The sequence below is a fragment of the Hylobates moloch genome, unplaced genomic scaffold (assembly GCF_009828535.3).
Source record: "Hylobates moloch isolate HMO894 unplaced genomic scaffold, HMol_V3 SCAFFOLD_11, whole genome shotgun sequence".
Lineage (NCBI taxonomy): Eukaryota > Metazoa > Chordata > Mammalia > Primates > Hylobatidae > Hylobates > Hylobates moloch.
Genome location: NW_026652286.1, coordinates 16393781 through 16420415, shown reverse-complemented (window position 1 = coordinate 16420415; position 26635 = coordinate 16393781). Strand labels below are relative to the sequence as shown.

The following is a 26635-nucleotide window of genomic DNA, read 5'->3' as shown; positions in this document are numbered from 1 at the left end:
TGAACCAAAGTTTTTTGTTAAATATGTGTTTTCTGGATATTTTCTCTCATTCTGTGGTTTGTCTTTTCATTTTTATAATGCTGTATTTACAAGAGCAAAAGTTTTTTGATTCAGATAAAGTATAATCATTTTTTGTTCGTATTTTTTGTGTCCTAAGAAATACTTGTCTACCCAAGGTTGCAAAGATTTTCTCCCACGTTTTCTCTGAGAATTAGTATAGTTTTATTCTTTATGATAAGATCTGCAATCAATTTAAATCAATTTTCAGGAATGGTTGTGAGGTAAGTTCTTATCACACAGAAATATCCAATTGTTTCAGCAATATTTATCAAAAACACTGTCTTCCCCCAGTGAATCACTCTATCAAGAATGATTTACCCATGTATGTGTGGGTCTATTTCTGAACTCTCCATTTTGTTTCTTTGCTCTTTATGTGTATTCTTATTCCCATATCATCCTGTTTTGATTATTTTAGCTTTATAATAGATGTTGAAAACAGATAGTGTAAATGGAATACTATTCTGCCTTTTTTTTTTTTTTTTTTTTTTTTTGAGACAGAGTCTCGCGCTCTCACCCAGGCTGGAGTGCAGTGGCGCGATCTCGGCTCACTGCAAGCTCCACCTCCCGGGTTCACGCCATTCTCCTGCCTCAGCCTCTCCAAGTAGCTGTGACTACAGGCGCCCGCCACCACGCCCAGCTAATTTTTTGTATTTTTTAGTAGAGACGGGGTTTCACCGTGGTCTCAATCTCCTGACCTCGTGATCTGCCCGCCTCGGCCTCCCAAAGTGCTGGGATTACAAGCGTGAGCCCGGCCGTATTTTGCCTTTAAAAAGGAGAAACTCTTGTCATCTGCAACAACATGGATGAACCTGGAGGGCATTATGTTAAGTGAAATAACCCAGGCACAGAAACACAAATACCACATGATTTCACTTATACATGAAAACTAAAAAAGTCAAACTCACAGAAGCAAAGAGTAGAATGGTGATTACAGGAGACTGCAGGGGGAGTGGGAGGACTGGGAAGATATTGGCTAAAGTACACAAAATTTCAGTCAGACAGGTGGTATAAGTTCAAGAGAATGATTGTATATCATGGTGACTATAGTTAATAACAGTATATTATATACTTGAAAATTGCTAAGAAAGTAGATTTTATGTATTTTTATGACAAAAAAAGATAAGTATCTAAAGTAATTCAACTGTTAATCAGCTTGGTTTCTCCATTCCACAATGTAGGCATATTTCAAATCATCATGTAGTATACCATAAATATATACAATTTTTATTTGTCAATTTAAAAAATAAATAACAATAATTAATAATAAATAAATACTAAAATACAACTTTTTAAAAGAAATCAGGTAGTATAAATCCTCCAAATTTGTTCTTGTTTAAAACTGATTTGGCTATCTAATTCCTTTGCATTTCTAGCATTCCCACATATATTTTAGAAATATCTTGCCAATTTATGCCCCTTTCCTCAAAGAGAAGGCTGGTTGAATTTTGGTGAGTATTGTGTTGACTATATAGATCAATTTGCAGGAAATTGGCATCATAATAATTTTGAAGTTTCCAGTCCATGAACATGGTATATCTCTTGGGCCTTCTTTCATTTCTCTCAGCAATTATTTGTTGTTTTCACTGTATAAGTCTTGCACATATTGTGTTAAATGAATAGTTAAGTATTTCATGTGTCTGAGTGTTGTGGTATTGGATTTTTATGTTTCATTTTCTTTTTTTCTTTTTTTGTGTGTATATCTCCTCTATTTTAATCCTTTTAAGTTGGCAAAAGCACCATTCCCGAACACAAATACACAGCAGTTCTACAGTTTTATGTTTCTGAATGGCTGTTTAAAGACAATCCTAAATTATTACTTAGTTTGACTTAGATTGTAAAGAATTCAAGAGTTAAGTTTATAAGACACATGCACACATATGTTTATTGTGGCACTGTTCACAATGGCAAAGACTTGAAGCCAACCCAAATGCTCATCAATGATAGACTGGATAGAGAAAATGTGGCACATATACACCATGGAACACTATGCAGCCATAAAAAAGGATGAGTTCATGTCCTTTGCAGGGACATGGATGAAACTATCATTCTCAGAAAACTAACACAAGAACAGAAAACCAAACACCACATGTTCTCACTCATAGGTGAGAGCTGAACAATGAGAACACATGGACACAGGGAGGGGAACATCACACACCACACCCTGTCAGAGGGTGGGGGTGCTAGGGGAGGGATAACATCAGGAGAAATATCTAATGTAGATGACCAGTTGATGGGTGCAGCAAACCACCATGGCACGTGTATACCTAAGTAACAAACCTGAACGTTCTGCACATGTATCCCAGAACTTAAAGTATAATAAATTAAAATAATAATAATAATAAAAGATTATCCATAATTTTTTATTCTGTAATAGGCATTACATAAAATTATTTTTCAAACATTAAATCAATTTTGCCTGCCTAAAATAAATTCAATTTAAACATAAAAAAAACTTGCTACTATTTTAAAAGCATATGACCTTATAGATCATCTATAAAATGTGAGAAGTGTTAAATAACCTTTAATATTACACACAAACCACATTAAAATTCCTTTCAGTAAGTAAAAGGAACCATTTTAAATACAGGGAATTCTAATTAGATTGGCATAGTTAGGGCCAAAAATGTAAAGTAGACATTGCTACCTTATTTATCTTCAACCCTTGCTTTTAAGAGGCAAATGAACACAAAACACAGGTGAATCTTGCTTGGTTCTGAGACAGTGAAGGAATTTCCCCAGTATTTATATATATTCACATAACCAGTTATATAATCTAAATATAAAACCAATCACCAGTAAGTTTTAACATGGCACTCACCATCTTTGTGAAAAGGTGAACATTATTAACGAAGTCTAATCATAGCTTTAGAAGGGGTAAACAGTGATAGCATTTACTGAATTGGAATTACTATTAAAATTCAAAAACTGAACATATTCATTTAATCAGAAGCTAGTCTTAGTTTTAAATCAGGACTGCCCAACAAAATATTCTGTCAGTCATTTATGACCTGAATTCTGGCGTATGAAATCTATTAAAGGATGGTATACATAAAAAAGTCATGAGACATTTCTGTTTTGTAATAAATAAAGCAGTGGCAAATTATTACTCATTAGTAGCTTTTTTAAGACAAGCTAACAAGTCTGCCCTTTCTGCCTTCTTCTTAATGCCGGCAAAGATCATTTTTATTCTAGGGATGTACTTCTTGGGACTCTCCAAATACTCCATCAGTGTATCCTCTCCCCAGGTGATGTCTCTGTTCTTATTGGCATCTGTGTAAGTGAATACAATGGCCTGACCTGTCTTCTGCCTGAAGAGACCATGGAGATTAGGCCCAGTCTTGTGCTTGCCTCCCTTTTCCACGGTGTGGCACTGGGCACACTTCTGAACAAAAACTCTTCTTGCCTTTCTCAACATCACCCATATTTAATTCCCTTTTTCATCACAACGAAGGTTCCCGCTCTGAAGCTAGATGTCCCACTCTCCTTAAATTTCATTTTCTAATTGTCACTAGCATATAGAATTTCACTGATCTTGTATCCTGCAAACTTGCTGAATATATTCCTTAGTTCTACTAGCTTTTATATAGATTCTTTAAGGTATTTGATGTTCTTATCACATTGTCTATAAATAAAATAGTTTTTATTTCTTCCTTTCAAATTTATACCCTTTTTACTACTTTTTTCTTGCCTTATCACAGGATAGGGCCCCCAATAGCATGTTAAGCTGAAATGAAAAGACAGGATATCTTTGCCTTGATTCTGATCTTAGAGGAAAACAGTTCAGTCTTTCATCATTAGGTATGCAGTTAAATCAGTGTTTAGTAGACATTCTTGACCAGATTGAAGAAATTCCCTTCTATTTCAACTTTGCTCTGAAAATTTTTTTTTTGTTTTTTTAATAAGCGAATATTAAATTTTGTCAAATTCCTCTCCAATACCTACTGAAATGAGCATATGGCCTTTTCCATATTCTCTTAAGGTGGTCAACTACATTGTCTGTTGTTAAACCAACTGATATGGTTTGGCTCTGTGTCCCCACCCATATCTCATCTTGAATTGTACTCCCATAATTCCGTCTTGTGGGAGGGACGCAGTGGGAGATAATTGAATCACGGGGGCGGTTTCGCCCATACTGTTCTTGTGGTTGTGAAGAAGTCTCACAAGACCTGATGGTTCGATAAGGGGAAACTGTTTCGCTTGGCTTTCGTTCTCTCTCTTGCCACCACCATGTGAGACATGCCGTTTGCCTTCCACCACGATTATGAGGCTTCCTCAGCCATGTGGAACTGTAAGTCCAGTAAACCTCTTCCGTTTGTAAATTGCCCAGTCTCAGGTATGTCTTTATCAGCAGCATGAAAACAGACTAATACACCAACTTTGCATTCCTAGGATAAAACTCGCTTGATCATGATGTATTGTTGGATTTGATTTGTTAATACTTTATGAAGGAATTTTGCATCTATGATTAGGAGGATATTGGTATGAATTTTCTTTTCTAGTAATGTCTTTATAATGCTAGTCTCATCATGTGAGAGGGGAAGTTTTCCTGTTTTCTCTATTTTCTAAAAGGTTTGTGTACAGCTGATATTATTTTCTCATGAAAGGTTGATAAAATTCACCAGTGAGATCATTTCATCTTGGAATTTTGTTTTTTGAAAAGTTTTTAATTATAAATTTGATTTATTTAATACATACAGAGATTTTGAGATATAAATTTTCTTCTGTCTCAGTTTTGGTAATTTATGTCATATTAGAGTTCTATATCTAGAAGGACAAGATTAATAGGATAGGTGTATATATGAAAGGGAGTTTAATGTCTATCAAAGATAATATATATAATGTCTATTAAAGGATAATATATATAATATTAAATATAATCGATTAAGATAAATATATGAAAGGGAGTTTAATGTCTACATTAAACAACTCTCCACAGCTGGAGAGTAAGTGACCTGATATATTTGGTTATTTATTTCTAATTTAATTCTTTTGCAGCCAGGAAACATACTTAACATAATTTTAATCCTTTTAAATGTACTGGGAATGGCTCAATAAGCAGCAAAGGGTCTATAAAAGTGAATGTACCAGGTACATTTAAAATAATTTCTTTGTGCATACCCAAATTTGTTTCTGGTATCATTTTCTTCCAGTGAAAAATATCCTTTAATATTACTCATAGTTTAGGTCTGCTGGACACACGTGCTTCATATTCTGTATGCCTGAGAATGCTTTTATTTCAAAGATTTTTTAAAAGATATTTTCACTGTAATACACAATAATAAGATAACCAGTTTTTTCTTTCAGCACTTTAAACATATTATCTCTCTCCACACTTTAAAGATATCGGCTATCTTCTGTCTTGCATTATTTCTAAAGAGAAGTCAGCTTTTATTCTTAAATATGTATCCCTGTAATTAATGTGTTTCCTCCCCTCTGGTTGCTTTTAAGCTTTTCTATTTATCACTGTTTACAGCAATGTGATTTATGTCCGTAATCCGGTTATCTTTCTACTAGAGGTGCATTGAGCTTCTTAGATATCTGGGTTGTTTTCCATGAACCATGAACTCAGGAAAAATTCTGGCCATTATTACTTCAAATATTCACAGCCTTCTCAGTCTTTCTAGGGCTCCAATTATACATCTATTAGACTCATTGATATCATCCCACAAGTTACTGACACTCAGTCCTTGTTTTCAGCCTTTTCCTTCTGCTTCTCTACACTACAGTTTGGATAGCTTTATTGCCCTGTCTTGAAGTTCATGGATCTTTTCTCCTCTAATATCTAAACTGCTGTTAAACCCAGGTTTTTTTTTTTTTTTTTTTTTGCAGTTAAGATATTGTATTTTTTAGAACTAGAAGTTCCATTGGTTCTATTTTAAGTTTCCAGTTCTCTTCGCATTATATTCATGTTATTTTTTAATATGTGAACGTTTTATAATCGCTGTTTAAATGTCTTTTTCTGTTAACTCTATTTTGGGGTCTGTTTCTACTGATCAACTTTTCTTCTGGATATGGATATAAATTACCTTTACTGGAATCTTCATCAATTTGTTTAACAAGTTCAACAAAACCTCTCCTCTCCAACTGGTCAAAATGCAAATGTCTCCTTACCCTGCACATATTCCCATACTTGTTTCCCTTTTACATCCTAATTAGCTGTTCTTTTCCTGGCAGTTGTTTGTGTCAGGCCTTGTGGAGTTCACCCTATGCATAAGCAACTTAATAGTCAGCCAAAGACATGAGGGGATGCTTACACAAAATTTGAGAACTATTCTACAAATAGCTGCCTCTTATGGTATTGTCCTGCAAATTTCAGCTACCTAGAACTTTGGTGTCTTTCTCTTCAGTTTATGGGAAACACTGTGCTTTTCTTAGATTCTCTCTTCTCTCTCTCTCTCTCTTTCCCTCCCTCCCTCCCTCTCTCTCTACTACGATCCATAAATTGCCTCCAGGTACAAAGACATAGTGAACTTTAGGACTCACTTCAACTTTTCCCCTTCTCTTAGGCATTACAGCTGATGCTTCCTGTTGTCTAATACCTAAAAATTGTTGTCACATATTTTGTCCAGTTTTTCAGTTGTATAGAATGGAATGGCCAGTCTGATACTAATTACTCCAACTAGGAAATAATGGTTGTGTTAAATCATTTTTAAGACAGGACACATTAGGAATTAAAATTTAAGAAAAAGGAATATTAAGAGAAGTTTTGAATAATAAATAATATTGCTCTTAAAAATCAGAAAATGGGTTATAGTACTAGCTATTTCACTTGATCCACTTTGGATATGGCAGTTAGCTTGTTTAAGTTTCAGTTTTTTGAGTGGCTTGGCTAGAAGACTTCATAAAATCTTGTGATTCTAATGTCCAGAAACTGGATAAAGTTCATCAAAGAATCTTTAATGATAAGGTATGCATGGACACTAATCTAATAAATGCTTCAATGTAACCATTATTGTTATATGTTCTTAACAATTAAAATATGTTAAAATATAAAATGTATATATAAAAACTATAAAATAATTTTAATAAACATAGAAATACATTTTAACTTTCAAATTTAATATCATGTTTATGTCTTTTTTTTTTTTTAAATGGAGTCTTGCTCTGTCGCCCAGTCTGGAGTGCAGTGGCATGATCTTGGCTTACTGCAGCCTCTGCCTCTAAGGTTCAAGCGATTCTCCTGCCTCAGCCTCCCAAGTAGCTTGGATTACAGGCGCCCTCCACCATGCCCAGCTAATTTTTGTATTTTTAGTAGAGACAGGGTTTCACCACGTTGGCCAGGCTTGTCTCGAACTCCTGACCTTAGGTGATCCACCCACCTTGGCCTCCCAAGGTGCTGGGATTATAGGCGTAAGCCACCGTGCCCGGCCATGTTAATGTCTTAACTGCTCCTAAATAATATTAAAGACTATCCTTAACTACCATCAGTAAAGAAAATGAATCTTTAGACTGATAATTCTCATTTGTTTTTATTTCCATTAAATACATTCTTTTTTCTTTTTGCTTTTTTTAGAATTTCATTTAAAAAAATTCTGACTATAAATAATTACTTATAATATTCTAAAATAACTCAATTGTATATAGAAATCCACATTAAATAATGAAAAGGTAACTGACTATTCATAGAATCTTAAGAATAAACCATATTATCAAATTCCATATTTTTAAAACTCTTTTTTTTAATCAGATATTAATCTCTGGTTTAAAAAACTAGCCTAATTTTTAAACAACAATAATAAGTAATATCAATGGACTTTTCTTCATATTTCATAAAAAGCTCTTTAAAGAAGTTCCAACATACTAATTATGCATGACCTCCTCTGTCGGAATCCATGTTGAGCATCCTTAATCAAATTTTGCTACCCCACGTTCTCCTTTTTGAATCTCTTAAGATACTCTCTAAATTATTTTACCCACACTATTGGGAAAGTCTCTGCTGCCATAGTTACTAATTTGTGTGTGAACATTCTGCAATCATACCATTATATTGTGTTACTTCAATTGAATTAGGCCTTTCTTAAGCTTGAAAATTGTCTTAATTTTTTGTTTAAGCTTATTAAGTTTTTTTATTAATAAATGGTAAACATCATAGAAATATATATTTCTCCTGGCTTAAAGGCATCTGATAAAGTCTATTGCTTTTTTATACCTTGACATCCATATAGGAGTAATTCCCTCAATACTTATATGTTTTTTCAGTAATAACAGGAAAAAGTAATTACAATGAAATACGTTCACATAGAAATATAAAGGGAGTATTTTTTTCCTAAGGCAGACTTGCTACACATAACCATTCTTTTTCTGCCAACTTGTAGATGTTTTCTATTTCCTGATTTCTGAACTCCCTGCACTCATTCTAACAACTAGCTATCTAATTTGCCCCAACCTCTTTTATTCTGTCTCACACGTTATTTTTTTCTCTTAAACTACATGAGAAGTACAGGAGAACAAGCAAAAAGGAAGTCTATGAAGACTTCCATCAATTAGTAAGTTTGAAGTTTTAGAACACTGGAATAAGAATTCTCAAACTTTAGAGTAGCTAGGAATCATCTGGAGACATTTGTTGAAATTCAGATTCCCAGGGCCCACACTCAAGAATTCTTAACTCGATAGGCTTGAAGTGGGGCCTAGGAGTCTGATTTTTTAACAGAAAGTCCAGACGATTCTGATGCAAGTGTTCTGTGGACCACATTTTGAAAAAAACTGTGGGGCTTTTGCCTACAGTAAGTATATGACGCCTCTAGGTAACGGAGGAAAAGTATTCTGTTCTCATTGGAGTAAGCTAACACTATATTTGCCAAATTATACTGCATAAACCCCAAGAAATTGGGCAAAACAATCGGGATAGGAAGAAAATATTAGAATTATTCATTTTTATCTCTAAAAATCAATAATTAGGAATCAATTATTATCAATATTAAAAGATTGACACTTAACATATTTTCCAAAAAAGAGAACCAGAAAGGTGGGAAGATAATTAAGTGGTAAATTATTTAGCAGACCAGAAAAGTCAAAACTTAAACTAGTAAAAGTAAATTTTACTTGTATTGCAGTACCCCAAAAAGGCTCATAAATTTGAGACATCAGGTACCTCTAAAAGTTGGGCTAAAAATAGGTTGACTATATAGAAAACAGATAAACATCCAGAACCCTTCCTACATCAACCAGTCAGGCAACTATACTTTTGCTATCGGAAGAGTAGACATGAGATTTGTTCTCTGGAGAAACTAAACCTCTTACTGAAAAGAGGATAATTAAATGAAAATCTACACACTGAAAGTGAAACTCTTAGCCCCCTTCTCCACTTGGCTAGTACATTGCTCAAATTGGCAGACTTTATGTGGTGAAACTGATTAACTCCAGAGAGAAGACACTGATAATTAGGAACACAACCCCAATGAAAAATCCTAGTCAAAACACTCTCCAGTGAAATCCATCTGTCAATAACACAAACCTATGCTCACAACTTTTCAACCAACTTTTTAGTTCTTCACTTTTAAATATTGATGGAGGAATAACTCATATTTAAAGTAAGTCTGTAACATTAAAGACCAAAACCAAATAAAACAAAAGCAATGCCCCCACCCCACGAAACAAAACAAACAAACAAACAAAGTACTCAGAGAAAACACAGACTGTACAAGGAGAAGCAAAATATTCATTGGGTTGGGAGGTAAAGATAAGCAAATCTCCCAGACAAGAAAATTAGAAGTTCAGTCCGTAAGATCCGACATATAAAAGTAGGAGTTCCATAAAATAATAACAGAAAAACTACAGTAAAAGGATATTGTCAGAAATATATATAGTTCAACAAAACATCTCAAAAGAAAAGGATGACACTTTTCAAACTGAAAAGACATCCTGAATATCCAGCACATCTTGAAAAAAATTTTGAACACTGTCAATAAAGAGATGGTTCTAAATGTTTTCATCCTTTGTGTCACCCACAAAGGACGATGAATCAGTATGATGTCAGGCTTCTCAACAGCAACACTAGCAACAAAAATCAATGGAGCAATACTTTTAATATTTGAAAGAAAAAATATTTCCCAAGGTTTCAAAATATTCACCATCCGTGTTCTCTTTTTTGAGAAGCCACTGAAATATGCACACAGTAGACTAGAGGAGATACAGGAAAACTAGGGAAGCAGGGAAAAGAAATCCAACAAAGGACAGAGAGAACGATAATTCCCAGGTTGATAGTGAAGAGAGACCCCAGGATAGAGATCATAGAAAACAGCCAGTTCAAATGGGAGCAAGAGGACAGCATTTTTTTTTATTGTTACATTCATTTTATTATCCTTTTCATCATTTTCTTCACCATTGTAATTTCCTGCTATTGGTGATAGTAGCAAACCAAGCAAAAAACCAAATAAGATATAATTATTAACTACTGGGAAAAATTAAACATTTTTCATAAAGGAAATGCCATCTTGAATAATAAAATAATCCACACAGCCATCAATTATCTGAAAATGAATCCAAGATGTAATTGGAAGAGAATAAAACTTATCCACCATGATGCTAATCTCAAAGTTGTGTATCCATATCAGTCATATTTCATTTCCCATTAATTTGGCATTTTATGCCCACAAATTTTTCTTAATACCTTTTTCAACCCATGGATATGTATGTTTAGCCTATATCCCATAGTAAGCACATGCTGTGTGATTACTGAAGCCATATCAAGTAATTCTAAAATCATCAGATTAAAATTGCAAAGAGATGTGCTATAGTTCTGGTATTCCAGAGTTTAGTAAAGAAATATATCATTTTGGCCCTGATTTCAAACTTCTTAATTACTTCCTAAAGTAAAATGGATTTCCTTTTGATCTTCTACTTATAATTAAAATAGAGTCATTTCCCCTTGGCTCTATTCTGTGCTCATAGAGGACTTTTATGCTTTAACTACCTTATTGTACGACCCGTTCTCAATAATTCTCTTCTTATCCCATTGCAATAACCTTCACCATATTAGAATCCTTTACATTCTACTTCAGTTTTATATTACTTAGTAGTAATTGAAAAATAGCTAACATTCCTAACATTTTATCATAAAAGAGAAAATAATTCGTTTTTCTCTTACGACTATGCCACTTCCTTATTTCTATTACTGATTTGGTGTTTAATATATAAATAGAGCATGATCCTATGATTATCAACAACACTTTCAAAATTTCAATTTTACTTACAAAATAATTAGCAAGCCTTATTTTTCCCTTCTAAAAAGTTCTTACTGACACCCAAGATCAGCATTTTGTTGCCTCTTCTCCTTTACCTCATTCTTAAATGTGATACTGAAGCAAATTTTTACAAATACATTTGTTACTAAATCATGTTCTATCATGAGTTCTATCATGAATTTGTGAAAATTCTTTAAATATTTTCTACAAATTGTAAAAGAAAAAAGTAAGCTAAAGACTTCATTGATCATCCAGTTTTAAATAAATTCCTCTCTAGAGACAAAAAGCAAAATAGCAGTGACATTTTTATTTATACTCAACCTTTCATCTAAGAACATATAATCTGTAAGAATGACTATTACTCCAATTTTACCACTAAGGCATGGAATTACAGCGATTGAACTGAAGTGAACTCAAGAGATTATCTAACCTAGCTTCTATCTCCAAAAATGACTGCATTTTAACAGTCTAAGAGATATGTTCATCTTATTTATTTTTCAAAATGGCCAGGGAAGATGCTATAACTTGCCTTAGCAATTTGCTCTGCTGTGTAATATCCCTTAATATCATAATCCAAATCTGCAGATAAGAAGGAAATAAAACTCAGGTTTCCCAGCTCCTTGGTAAATGTTCTCAACCAGTTGCGGTTGTAAAACAACCACAAAAATAAATAAATGAAGAAGTAGATATTTTGATTAAAATTCCAGTATCTAGTCAACTATTCACCTGTTTCAAGCAACATTCAATTTGCAATAGTATAGTATAACAAAATTATCTTGATTTCATAATAAAAATTTTCCATTAGAAAGAAAACTAATTTCTGTTAGGTGCATATTATGAGCCTCAAAGATGAGACTACAAAACATTTAATGGGAACTTTCTGGGTGCCAGGCATTGTACTCGATGCATAATATCACATTAAATCCTTGCAGCAACTCTATGAAGTGGGCAGTACTGTTATCTCCATTTTTTTAGATGAAGAAACTGAGGCTCAGGGAAACAAAGGTGTCCAAGGCCTCATAGCTAGTGAATGGTGAAGTCAAGATTCAAGCCTAGGCATTTGGTTATGTTTTACTGTCTCTCATACATTCTTAACACAGTTGTTACTATATTATTATTAGGTTGCTTTAAAATTGGTTGAAAAATCCTTATCTGTATAAAAATGTATGTGTGTTTCAAATTCCCATTAGCTCCTCGGTATTTTTTAATATCAAAGATGTTTTAGAAAGTACAAACACCTTCTAAGAAACACGCATTTGTATGACAAGTAATACTTTAAATTTTGTTTTTTAAAGTTGGCTTGTTTCGCGATTTTTCTTAGGTCCCTTAGATTTGTTTTTAAAAACTTATATGAATACTTTGAGACTGCATTTTAGTGATTTGGGACTTTGCTAATTCTTTAGAGGAGCAAGGATGCTTTTAGGTCCTACCACTATTCTGAATGAAAAGAGATTTGAGACTGGAAGCCAGGTTAGACTGGCTTCAATCTAAATAGCTTATAAAATATTGTAACTAATTAGAATGTTTAGAATGTTTTCTCTAGTATAAACACAACATTTTAACTAGGTAAATGGCTAACTACATTAGCCAAATAATTTCCTGAAATATTGTTGCTTTGCTAAGGTAATTTATGGTATTAGTGCAATAAGCAGACTTATAAACAGGTTTATATAGAATTTTTTAGTTCTATATAATGTCTTCTTAATATTTGTTTATTTGTTGACATTGATATTTAGAAGAAAAAACAACACATTTCAATAGCCACAAAACTTTGAAATTAAATTCATAGTTCAATATTTAATAAAAAATTACCTTTTTCATTGTTTCTTTTCCCACTGTAATCTCATGCCCATCCTGCCCCATGCCATTCTTAAAGAACAGAATTCAGACTGAGGTCCTCTCAGTAAGTTTCTTCATTCTAATAGAAAGAACAGGCTTGGTTTTCCGTCTTTTGACATCAGTAGGAAGCATCAACCCATTCATTGTCCAAGTTATTTTCTTCATTAACAACAGATGGTCTAGAAGATAATTTTTTAAGTCAAGTCAATATTTGGCTTCAAAATTAAAAATGGACACATCATACTTCCCTCCTTCTATTACCTGTGTATTATACACTGGCCAGTCTCCACTTAGATGCTGGTTTTCTGAAATGCTACCACCAGTTACTTACTAACCGTGACATAAGCTGTAGCAAGCTGTCTGCTCTGATAGCCTGCATAAATCATCATTTCTGAAAGGAACAGATGTTCAGGGTATGAAAGAGTAATACCACAATTTAGTCCTAATTAAAATTCACCTTAGCATGCCTCTATTACTGATTAAACGCACCCAGCTGAAAGGGTCTATTGAAAATATCCAGTGTCCTTTGCTTACTATAAAACAACATAGGTCCTGAACTTTTATGTTCTTTAGGGTTGGGAAACATTTCTTTTCTCTTTAATATGATTTCTTATCTATGTTGCTTTAAAGATGCTGACCTCCAAATAGTAACATTATACTATAATTCTTCTCTTGTGACTAGAAGGAAGGTGCCTTCTAGGACATCCTTGGTGAGAGATTTAAACTATTTCACTGAAAATGAAAAACAGTTTTTCATTAACAGTTTACTTTGACCTATACATTTTCAAAGCTGTGTGCAGAAATTTAAGTTTTAAAACTCCCACTAGGATAAACAGGAGTGCAACTAAATTACTATGTATGACTTTGAAAATGTAAGGGTAAGAACAGGAGTGCAGTATATTGCATACTAAGTTGCCGTCGGCATTCTTCTCTTTTCAAGAGGTTTTGTTTCATAAATAAATAATTTGCACCTGAGCTACTTATTTGTGCATTCAATTTATTTTAATCATATTTTCTTCTTACACAAATTACAAAAATACAATGATCCCTCCCTCATCTGCTCATTTGTTCTGACAGAAACATAATTTTATTTATAGGTAACTGAAAATAGCTGCATTTATTGCTATTTTGCATTGAAATTTGCCCAGATTTTCAAATGATCTTTCTCTGTTAGCACTTACCTTGAAAGAAGCTTGGCCTCTTTGACCTAGACATGTTACTTTACATAAAATCTGCTAATATTGATATGAAAAACAAGCCAGTGGTTGTAATAACCTTCAAGTCTCAGAATGGCTATATTAAATGTTCAACAACGACAACAACAAAAATCCTCTATTCTTATCCCCTCTTTCACTCTCTGTTACTCACACACATATACACATATAAAAACACATATACTGTAGCAGATAGATAAACAAAACTTGCAGATTAAATTAAAACCAGATTATAAGACTATAGACATAAGCCTTCAAAAAGAGAAAAAACGTTTTAACAGAAATTTGTTACTGTGTGTTTTCATTTTGTAAACTGAAATTAATAGGAATTAGAAATTATAATAGAAAAATGAGCTATAAGTTAATGAGTTCATAAATAGCCAAAAGAATTGCAAACAGATACTCAAGTAAGTACATGCACACACATGTTCATAGCAGCACTATTTACAATAGCCAACATGTGGTAACCAAATGTCCATCAATAGATGAATGGATAAACAAATGGTAGTACAATGTATAACACAGATGGAATATAATTCAGCCATAAAAAAGAATGAAGTACTGATACTTGCTACAATATGGACAAACCTCAAAAACATTATGCTAAATGAAAGAAGCCAGACATAAAAAAGGTGACATACTGTATGATTCCATTTACATGAAATATCAGAATAGGTAAATCTATAAAAACAGAACATATACTGATGGTTGCCAGCAGCAGGGAGGAGAGGGGATTGAAGAGAAGCTTAATGGGTAAGGGGTTTTATTTTGAAATGATGGAAATATTTTGGAACTAGATAGAGGTGTTAGTTGCACAACAGTGTGAATGCACTAAATGCTACTAAATTGCTTACTTTAAAATTATTAATTTTGCATTATGTGACCTCAATAAATAAAGAAGAAAAAAAGAAGAGGAGGAGGTCCATAGGTGCTGATCACTGTCAGTCAGTATTTCTCTGGGAAAAAAAAAAAATCTCTCACGGGGGACAAAAATACAAATGAATTATTGTAGTGTAATGGGAGTTTACCCACAATCTGGATGCCCCTAGATGCTTTGCATGGTGAAAGGGTATTAACTCTACCTTCAAACTACGTTTGAACCCTAGCTCTGTTTCTTAGTGACACTGGATGCACTATACCTCCCTGAATTTCAGATTTCTCATTTAAAATTATCTAGTGAGCATCACTCCACTACCTGACAGGGATTAAATATCTTATATGTAAAATTACCTAACATATTGAAGTCATTCCATAAATGTTGGCTTCTTCCCTCACCTCCCTGAAGTTCTATTGCTTATTATGGAGTGTTGGAGTATATTAATTGTTACATCAGTCAGGGTCCAATCAGGAAAACAGAATCTACCCAGAGTATTTGAGCAGAGGAAACTGACTGCAGGGAATTGGTTATGTAAGTGATAGAAAAGGCTGAGAAGCAACCGAAGGACAGTTAGGCAACCCAGAAATTAGAAAGAGCAAGAAACCATGCCCACTAAGGCCAGAGGGAGGAGATGTTACAGGCGCCAAGATTTAGAGAATCCAAGGCCAGGACTAGGGTGAGGGGAGTGAAGGCCAATGAGGCAAAATTTAAGGAAGCTGTACAGGGCCCTCACAGAACACTCAGAGCGAGTGCCTCCTCAAATTGTGTCCCAGTGATACTTCACTCACCCAACTCTAGTCCCAGCCCTGACTGAAACTGTCTCTTTCACATGCAGAACTCCTTAAATTCCATGAAAAACAGCACTATAGCCAGGCTCCATTTATGTGATTTATAGATATTAACTTATTTAGTTCTCTCAACAACTTTTATTTACAGTTGAGGAAACTGAGGCACAGAGGCATTAACTTGCCCAAGATCATACAACTGGTATGTGGTGGCACTGGGACATGAATTTAGTTCAAGAAGCTGTGCTCCTAATCATTGCACTCTTTTGCCACTACCATACATCTCAAATTCAATGTCTAAAGCAAAATTTCATATCTTTCTGCACAAACTATCTCACCCTTCACAGTTCTTATTTCTGTCAGTGTTTCCACTTCTTTTACAGTTATCCACTCTCTCAGCGAGACCTTGAACCCATACTGCTTATTCATTTCTCTCCAACTAATTGCTTATTCATTCAACAATATTTACTGGGTGTCCACACATCAAGGCACCAGGGCAACAACTGTAAGGAGGACAGAGCTGCTTGTGCAGTTCACAGGCTCTGGCAGAGAAACTGACAATGTAAGGTCTCTTTGAACAGAGAGGCCTATGAGATGAGAAGTTAGTTGTGAAAATCTGGGGGAAAGGTATTCCAAGCAGAGTGAAAACCAAGCACAGAGACTCGAAATGAGGATGGGCCTGGCATGTTTAAGAAAGAAAAATAGACTGGGCGCAGTGGCTCATGCCTGTAATCCCAGCACTTTGGGTGGCCAAGGCGGGTGGATCACCCAGGGTCAGGAGTTCAAGACCAGCCTGGCCAACATGGTGAGACCCTGTCTCTACTAAAAATACAAAAAATCAGCCAGGCATTGTGGTGGACGCCTGTGGTCCCAGCTACTTGGGAGGCTGAGGCAGGAGAATTGCTTGAATTCAGGAGGCAGAGGTTGCAGTGAGCCGAGATGGTGCCACTGCACTCCAGCCTGGGCAACAAGAGTGAAACTCGGGGAGGGGAGGGGATGGGAGGGAAGAGACAGGGAGGGAAGGAGAGAGAGAAAGAAAGAGAGAAAGAGAGAGAGAGGAAGGAAAGAAGGAAGGAAGGAGGATGGAAGGAAGGAAGGAAGGGAGGGAGGGAGGAAAAGAAGGAGAGAGAGAGAGAAAGAAAGAAAGAAAGAAAGAAAGAAAGAAAGAAAGAAAGAAAGAAAGAAAGAAAGAGAAAGAGAGAAAGAAGAGAAAGAAAGAGACAAAGAAAGAGAAAGAAAGAAGAGAAAGAGACAAAGAAAGAGAAAGAAAGAAAGAAAAGAAAGAAAGAAAGAAAAAAGAAAGAAAGAAAGAAAGAAAAAGAAAGAAAGGAAAGAAAGAAAGGAAGGAAGAAAGAAAGAAAACAGAAAGAGTGTATGTGGTTAAAGCCAAAGAGGCAGAAAGGGGCCACATTGTTCAGGTCAAGATAAAGGATTTGGGTTTTATTCTGGATGTGATGGGAAGCTGTTGGAAGATTCTCAGCAGGGTGCTATGTGAAGAAAGTACAGTTGTCCCTGGGTATCCATGGAGGCTTGGTTTCAAGACCCCTAGGATACCAAAATCTGTAGATGCTCAAGTCCCTTATATAAAATGTAGTAGTATTTGTATATAACCTACACACATCCCCCTGTGTACTTTAAATCATCTCTAGATTATTTATAATACCTAATACAATGTGAATGCTAAGTAAATAGTTGTTATACTGTATTTTTGTTCGTATTATTTTTTATTATTCTATTGTTATTTTTTATAGCTCTTTTCTTCTGAGGATTTTTGATCCATAGTTGGTTGAACCCGCAGATGCAGAACCCATGGATACAGAAGGTCGACTATAGTGCATAGTGTAGTAGACACTGTTGGTGCCCCACCAAGGTGCCTTTTAGCAGGCTAGTGCACCCAAACTCCAGCTGCTGTGAGTCCTGGCTGTGACCATCACACAGCTGCACCCTTCTGAGAATTGCCTTTGACTGAAAGAAACCTAGTCAGGAAATGCCTGCAAGGTTGTGATCTCCTCCCTCCTACCTAAGGAGCCAGCCGACAGCCAATGATTGGCTGATTCTGGGACATAGTAGCCAGTCCCCTTGCCTCAAAGGGGAGCAATTCTCTGGTGTCTTTCACATTTCAGACTGGAGCTAGATTTCCAGTGAACACGTGTCTTGGCCGTGCTTCTTGCTCTGCTCTAGGCTCCTTCTCTCACTCCCTTACATGGTTCAACTGAGAGTATTCCCTCAACAAGTCTCTTGCACTAAAATCCTCATATCAGGTTCTGCTTCTAGGGAATCTGACCTGAGACACGGTAAAGGAAGGGAGACCTCTCAGTTATTCATTTTTCACAGTAACTCTTCAAAGCATCATTTTTTTTCCATTTCCAACCAGACCCATTTGTCCATTTCTGTCTCTGCCTCCTAAAATCTGCAAGAGCTTTCTAATTGTATATGATTCTCCTCCATCACATCTGACATTCTTTACACTAATCACTGAATTTTCCTAAGACATCAATTTTATCATTACCTAAAGAGAAAACTCTTGGAACTAGTTTTTGAAGTTTTCTCCTCGTCAGTCAGTCAGCCAGCCAGCCAGCCAGCTAGCCAGCTCATCAGGGGTCTGTCAGGCAGTCAACAAATACTTGTTGAGTGTATCCTATGTGCCAGATTCTGCACAAGGAATACGAAAAAAGATACAAGTCTTTTTTCCTAACCTTATGTCTAACAGAAGAGTTTACAATCTAATGCCATTCAAACTCTCTGTTCTTCTCTTACCCTAGTTTGAAGTACTATTTTACCTAAGCAAATCTGTTCATTATCCCTGTTCACTTTTAACCCCATACTTCACCTATTCAGACTCAGGTCCTTCTCAGGATCCAGTTTAAGATCTTCCCTTACTGCTCCAGTCAACAACAGCATTTTGGTCAAAGCCATTCAACAAGTCTCTAGGACATTCCAAACTTTCCACATCTTTCTGTCTTCTTCTGAGCCCTCCAAACTGTCCCAATCTCTGCCCATTACCTAGTTCCAAAGTTGCTTCATTTTTGGGTATCTTTACAGCAGCACTCCACTACCTGGTACCAATTTACTGTATTAGTGCATTTTCACGCCACTAATAAAGACATACCGAAGACTGGGTAATTTATTTAAAAAGAGGTTCAATTGACTTACAGTTCAGCATGGCTATGGGGGCCTCAGGAAACTTAGAATCATGGTGGAAGGAGAAGCAAACACATCCTCTTCACAGTGTGGCAGGAAGGAGAAGTGCAGAGCAAAGAGGCAAAAAGCCCCTTATAAAGCCATAAGATCTGGTGAGAACTCACTATCATGAGAACAGCATGGAAGGGACCACCGCCATGATCTAATTACCTCCCACAAGGCATCTCCCCCAACATGAGGGGATTACATTTCAGATTACAATTCAATATGAGATTTCCGTGGGGACACAGAGCCAGACCGTATCAACCGGGGAACCCTCCTATTTAGCAACAGGAAGTGATTCTTCTGTACATCACTCCTCTGAGGACATATGCTTTCATATCAATAAATGTGGTTCGAGGGCTGACAGCCAGGGTAAGCATTATTACATCCAGAAGCAAGAAGAAAAACAGAATCTGACTCTTCCATGCCAACACAAAGAAACTGAAGACGGTCAGCAAAGACTTGACAAGGCTTCAGCCCTGGTGAGGAAGAGGCTATTCTCAAAGGCTGGGGGTGAATGGAGTGAGTAGCAACAAAATAGTGAGGGGACTGGAGGGTATGTGGGGCAGGAAGCCAAGCAATTCAAACAAGAATCCTAATGCTATCTAAATCTACTTTGAATTTCTAGGAAAACATACTAGCCTTTTTTTTTTTTTATTTTATTTTATTTTATTTTATTTTATTTTATTTTATTTTATTTTATTTTTGAGACGGAGTCTCGCTATGTCACCCAGGCTGGAGTGCAGTGTCATGATCTCGGCTCACTGCAATCTCATGCAATTCTCCTGCCTCAGCCTCCCGAGTAACTGGGACAACAGGCGTGCACCACCGCGCCTGGCTAATTTTTTATATTTTTAGTAGAGACGGGTTTTCACCTTATTGGCCAGGCTGGTCTCAAACTCCTGACCTTGTGATCTGCCAGTGTTGGCCTCCCAAAGTGCTGGGATTACAGGCATGAGCCACCACGCCCGGCCCCCATACTAGCCATTATTAACAAATGCTTCCTACATTTCTGTCTTGCATTAACTTTCTCATCTCCAAAAATTCAAAAATTTTCAACTCCTAGGGCTGAGGCTATTTGGTACCTTTATAAGAATCAGGTTAAAAGGCTAATTAGAGACTCAAAAGAAAGCAACCATTTGTCTCTTATCTACCTTTGACCTTAATGGCCCCTCCCCACTTTGAGTTGCCCTACCTTTGGTTTGAGTTGTACTGCTTTTCTGGACCAAACCAATGTTCATCTTACATATATTGATTGATGTCTCATGTGTCCCTGAAATGCATAAAACCAAGCTGTGCTCGGACCACCTTGGGCACATGTCATCAGGACCTCCTGAGGCTGTGTCACGTATCCTTAACTTTGGCAAAATAAGCTTCCTAAATTGACTGAGACCTGTCTCAGATATTCGGAGTTCACAAATCTCAACAGCAGTAACATCCGAGTTCCCCTTTGGATTGCTCTTGAGTCTCAACCTTTTCTCCTTTGGAATGTTCTTGAATCTCTACCTTTTTCCCTTTGGACTGTTCTTGAATCACTACCTTGTTGATAGTTCTTTCAGCAAGGTCTCTGCCCTCCACAACCAACTGCCAAAGAAAGGGCCCTTGTTTCACCTGATTACCTTATCCCCTGTAAATTTGCTAGCCACACCTGGTGGTTTCCAAAGCAATCAGACCTAGACCTGTCCCAGTCCTCCTCTCCTCAGGTACTTTTCTCTGGAAAGTTAAGATTCTGCTGGATTAGGATGCAGGTGGTGACTGGACTCTAGTGAGGACCTAAGGTTTAGCATAACCTTGGAAAATAGTTCCCAAAAGGGTCGTGTCTCAGCTGCTCAGGGACTGCCATGTCCACCTGACTGTTCATATACTTACTCTCCCAAAGCACTCAGAGAACCTTATGTTCCAACCATAGATTGTATTTTATTTGATAGAATCCATGTCTTATTTTATTTTCATGATTTTATTTTTAACCAAACCATGAAAAAGATAAAGCACTTCTTAGCTTGCTTTTCTGTTAAAAGGTCTATCTACAATATAATTATATTTCCTCAGTCTACTTCAAAAAAGCCAATGTCTGTCATAAAATGAAATAAATCTGGATGCTCCCAACATTATAATTTTCCATTTTGCTTGTACCAAGTAAAAAGAATACTGCCTTCTTTTACTTCTAGAATAAAAAGCAGCAAACTTGCAACTTCAAATCCACAAGCTTATTAAAAATCTTAATTTTAAAAATTCGTTCTCTTGTAGTTGGGCAATAAATTTGAAAACACAACGCTCTGACTGTCAAGTAGGTATAGATAATGACATTAAATATGAATAAGCACATCATTTCATGAATGCAAGATGAGTTTATAAAATACAAATGCTCTGACAGTAAGAAAACATACTGCTATATTCAATTATATCATCTGCCCAAAATACAATTGCTTCTATGTTTGGTAAATAGATTAAATCCAGGTCACATTCCTGCATTCAACTGAGTTTCTAGTCACTCCCTTTTCTCTAAATACTTGTGCTCTTTGTTTCTGCATGTTCTTAAGTGTCATCATTTATTGCTATAGGCATGATGGCTATATTTAACTAATAATGACAGTGGTTGTCATTAGATTTTAACTCAGTAACACTAGTCTGACATATCATTTGAAGTATGTCTTCAATTTACATTTGATTAAAATTACAAACATCCCATCTATTGTGCCAATCAAAATGTTGTCACCCTTTCCCTGAACTTTTCTATGAACTTTCTTTAAATAAGTTATGGCAGCTTAAAGTTAAGGCTAGCCCTGGGTCATGAACATATTTTAAAATACAACTTTTGGAATGGAGCAGATTAAGGCCACTTGGGGCTCCTTTTATAAAAGGGCTTGATTTTGACCTACACCTTAGATATTGAGAGTTCAAAGTCTTTAACTCAGATTCCCATATCATGCGGTATACATAACTACTTGGCAGGTATTTTAATTTGGTTGTATTTATTTCAAGATCTCAGACCTAGCAAATACCTTTGTTAGTAAAATCAGATATGTGTGACAACTTGTATGAAAAGCTTGTGGAAACATACCTAGAAAGAATGGAGCAAAAGAAGGAAAATAAATAAGGGCAGGTAGAAAAATAACATTTTAGGTAATGCCAGGTTTTTATATCATCTTCTTTACTTCCCATAATACATCTGCGAGATGTAAACTTTTTGTTTGTTTGTTTTTAGAGACAGAGTCTCGCTCTGTCGCCAGGGTGGAGTGCAGTGGCATGATCTCAGCTCACTGCAACCTCTGCCTCCCACGTTCAAGCAATTCTCCTGCCTCAGCCTCCCGAGTATCTGGGACCACAGGCTCGCGCCACCATGCCCAGCTAATTTTTGTATTTTTAGTAGAGATGGGATTTCACCATGTTGGCCAGGATAGTGTTGATCTCTTGACCTCATGATTTGCTTGCCTTGCATCGGCCTCCCAAAGTGCTGGGATTACAGGCAAGAGCCACCACACCTGGCTGAGGTATAAACTATTATGCTCAATTTATGGATGAAGAAACTTGGGCTTAGTGAGATTAAGTGACTGGCCCAGGTTCACACTCTAGTTTGCTTTCCTGGCAGTAATGAAGAAAGTAGAAACAAATTTTGTTGTTGTTATTTTCCTGAACCCAGCCAGCTATTCTAGAAAGGTAAAAGTGGACACAAAGTTCTGACTAACTTGAAGTCTTAGTTATGTTTATAAGATGGTATTCTCAGTTTTCTGTTTAGACCAGGGGCTTATAGACACTTAATTTTCAAATTATTTATCTTTATTAGAAATATCCAATAGTCATTTAAAGTATTACTTCATCTATATTACAGATAAGGACATTGAAGTGCAGACCGGTTTGCCCAAGACCAGACACAGGGACTAGAATGTTGCAACATCAGCTGACTTCGAGTCTAGGGTCCTTTAAAATAAACAATAAGCGGGGCGCGGTGGCTCAAGCCTGTAATCCCAGCACTTTGGGAGGCCGAGGCGGGCGGATCACAAGGTCAGGAGATCGAGACCATCCTGGCTAACATGGTGAAACCCTGTCTCTACTAAAAATACAAAAAATTAGCCGGGCATGATGGTGGGCGCCTGTAGTCCCAGCTACGCGGGAGGCTGAGGCAGGAGAATGGCGTGAACTCGGGAGGCAGAGCTTGCAGTGAGCTGAGATCATGCCACTGCACTCCAGCCTGGGCGACAGAGCAAGACTCCGTCTCAAAAAATAAATAAATAAATAAAATAAAATAAAATAAAACAAAACAAAACAAAATAAAATAAAATAAACAATAAGGCATTTCTCACAACTCTCCTAACAAGATATCTAAAGCCTTCAAAAGTGAAAAGTTCAAAAAGCAAACCACTCTGAAAGAATAACTATACAATATATAAATGAATTCTCCGGTAAAGTAACAAGCAGCATAGGCAGACAACTAAGTGATTTGATTTAAAGGTAACTGTTTCATTTTCAATTTTGTAAATGCATTCAAGTTAACAGGAGAGTATAGGTTTGCAAGCATCTGTATAGTAAACAAATGTAGTCCCTGTGTATGAATATAATTCAATATTTTATGGTTATGTCAAGAATTTAAGTGTTTTTCAATGATTTGGTATTTGACAATATAAAGAGATGCTGCCAGCCACATGCAGGCTATAGATTTTCGTACTGGCTAAGAACACTTTTTTGGTCCATCTCTTATAATTGTCTTCAAATCCACATCTATTTTATATACTAAGGATATTCTATTCTTTTATTTACAGATTTAAAACTTTGGAATAGAAAATACATAAAATATTTTCCTATAGTTTTACCCTCACTTATAGAAATAGAAGAATCATATGCTGTCTGAGAAGAAAATGGTTATTTTTTTCTCCACATAATGCCATCTTCTTCCTTTTGAATATATATAGAAAAGTGGAAGTTAAAATGTACAAACAATCTAACCTAATAAATAAACTCTTCAAACCAAAAGATAAAAGGGAATTTGGGAAAGCCAGTCCTAACTAGCTTAGCTGACTGAATTAAGCAGTGGTTGCCCTGTCGGTGAACACCACAAAGGCTGGTATCTGCTTTGGCAAGACTAAAGCAGCCATTGGTGTAGGCAGCACTATAGTGTTCTGTCTTGAGATCTAGCAGCAGAAATATTAAGGTATGATGTGATGTGAGTAGTGGGTCACCTATTGAAACTTGTGCTTTTAACATAACAATTTAAAAATCAACAAATTCAGTAGACATATAATGGAAGAGAATATAATGCATGAATCCAGGTTCATTAAATGAATGCATTTTTTGAAAAACAAAATATGACAGAACATTTCATTATGGATGCAGATATGAGAAAAAGTGTTATGCTGCTATTTAGAATGTGTCTTGTGTGTCGTGGAATTGAAATATTTCCAAATCATCAATAATTAAAATTATGAGAATCCATCATTTCACTGACACTTCTACATGAAAAGATGGCCTATTTTAAATGTGCTCACACATATTCTTGTCAATCACAAGCTGTCATAGCAAATTATTTCATTTTGTAGATCACATGGCAGTTAGAAAATCTCTAGGCTTAAATTTAGATCTTAGGTGTAGTATCAAGAACTCCTTTCATGCATTTTTTTCTGTGACTACATCTTCACAATATTGGATATAAAAGATTTAAAATCTTATTCATAATACCAAGTTTCACTTCTGGTTAACGAAACTCAGGACTGAAATGAATCACTGTAAATGATAATTCTAAAAGCCCAGTAATAGAATAGGATATATAGGAGAGAGTAGAAATACACAACCAAAAAGTTTTAAAGACAATCAGAGCTCCATACAATAGAACTTGGACCTAACGAATTAGGTCTAAATAGTGTTTTCCCCTCATCTTATTTAAGATATTCAGGCAATCACAGGGCACGAACCATTTATTATGTTATGTTTGCATTACTTACATACAGCTCCTAGCAGTTATAAAGGAACTGAACTCTTATAAACCCCATGGATCTGATCCAAGAATTTTCACTGTGTCACAATTAAGCAGAAGATTTAGGAAACTGTGAATAAAACCTAAACCACATGGCCATGAATCAGAAAACTCAATATGCCTTTTCAAACAATTCATTAACTACATATTCATAATTTCAATGAATTATTAATAAATGTCAGAAACTTTAAATGCCAGAAGTATAATACCTAATAAGACAACATTATCAACAGTATTTATATAAAATATTTCTATTTTCCTGATCTTTTCCATACACGATTAATATTTATGATTAAATATTCAACTTTAAAATATAAGAATTATTCTAATACTGCATTTCAACAAGGAATGCTGCATGTCAGTCTTGACCTTGGCCTGACCTCCGTATGAAAGCTTTGTGTTTCAAGGTATGTGATGAATAGCTCTCTGGCTTTCTATTAGATCCAATGCCACTGGTTGTCAACAGTGATGCTCAAAAGGCGTAGTAAAATAGTTAAAATATCAGAGATGTTCTGTAGGATTTTTCTGTCTTAGTAAATCTGGAAATCGTTCTTAGGCAATTTTCTCTATCTACATTGCTTTTCCAATGAATAAAGAAAACTAATGAAGTATGGATATATAATTGCCAAAATATATACTGACTTGTTTGGCCTTCCAATGTCAGAAATAAAATAAGAACCATTTGATTTATGTTGTAAAATAGTATTCTCAGTTTGAAGGATTTATAACTTATCTACTCAGTTTAAGTTCCTTAAAGGCCAGGACTTCTATCCCTATGCTGGGGCACACATAGTAGGTACTCAATAAAAATGTGTTGATTTAAATTTTGATTTAATTGCATTAAATTGAACTTAAATTAGAGATGAAAGAATAATGATAAAAAAGAAATCAGACTAGGAGCCACAGCTTTTATCTTTCTCTGACCTGGCCTAGTATCTAGCATATATAGACTCTCAATAAATGTTTGTTGAATGAATAAAAGTCTGTAAATTAAAATAATTACCAGTTATCAATTGTATATAAAATATTTACACTCATTTAGAAAGATACATCATTAACACTCAATTCTGCCAACTGTTTTCCCCTATTTACCTTTAGCATGTTCAATTGTCCAGCTTCTGATCATGTCTCTTTAAGTTTACCTACCACTTTCAAAGTTATTCACACATGTTTTTATTTTAATGGTACACTTGTGGCTCGATTTATCTATAAAACAGATGACAGAAAGGTAATCTTCAGGCTGATTTTGGTGGTTTGAAAAAGTGTATGTGAATATGTGAGTGATACATTACATATAAGTGATATATTTACATATATATTTAAAATACATATAAAGTTAGATATTATCTTTCATATATAAATGTATATATGTTTACATTTATATTCTTAACATTCTGAAAGAAACCAAATATCATTGTTTAAGCTTATCTATAAGCTTAACTTAGATGAATGGCTTTTCCCCATTATACTTATCCTAACTCTTTTTAATGGACATGTGATATGCTAGTCTGTGTCCAAGCTCACCTACA

General features: G+C 35.4%; 1 protein-coding gene and 1 pseudogene across 1 annotated transcript in view; both read right to left on the bottom strand.

Moving 5' to 3' along the window:
* The window catches only part of DCDC1 (doublecortin domain containing 1), a 486974-nt gene that overhangs the window by 401466 nt on the left and 58873 nt on the right, over window positions 1-26635 (bottom strand). The window contains 1 exon segment of the mRNA XM_058424526.1: window positions 13056-13261. Coding sequence (XP_058280509.1) covers window positions 13056-13261 — 206 coding nt within the window.
* Window positions 3164-3482, bottom strand: LOC116476398 (cytochrome c-like; annotated as a pseudogene).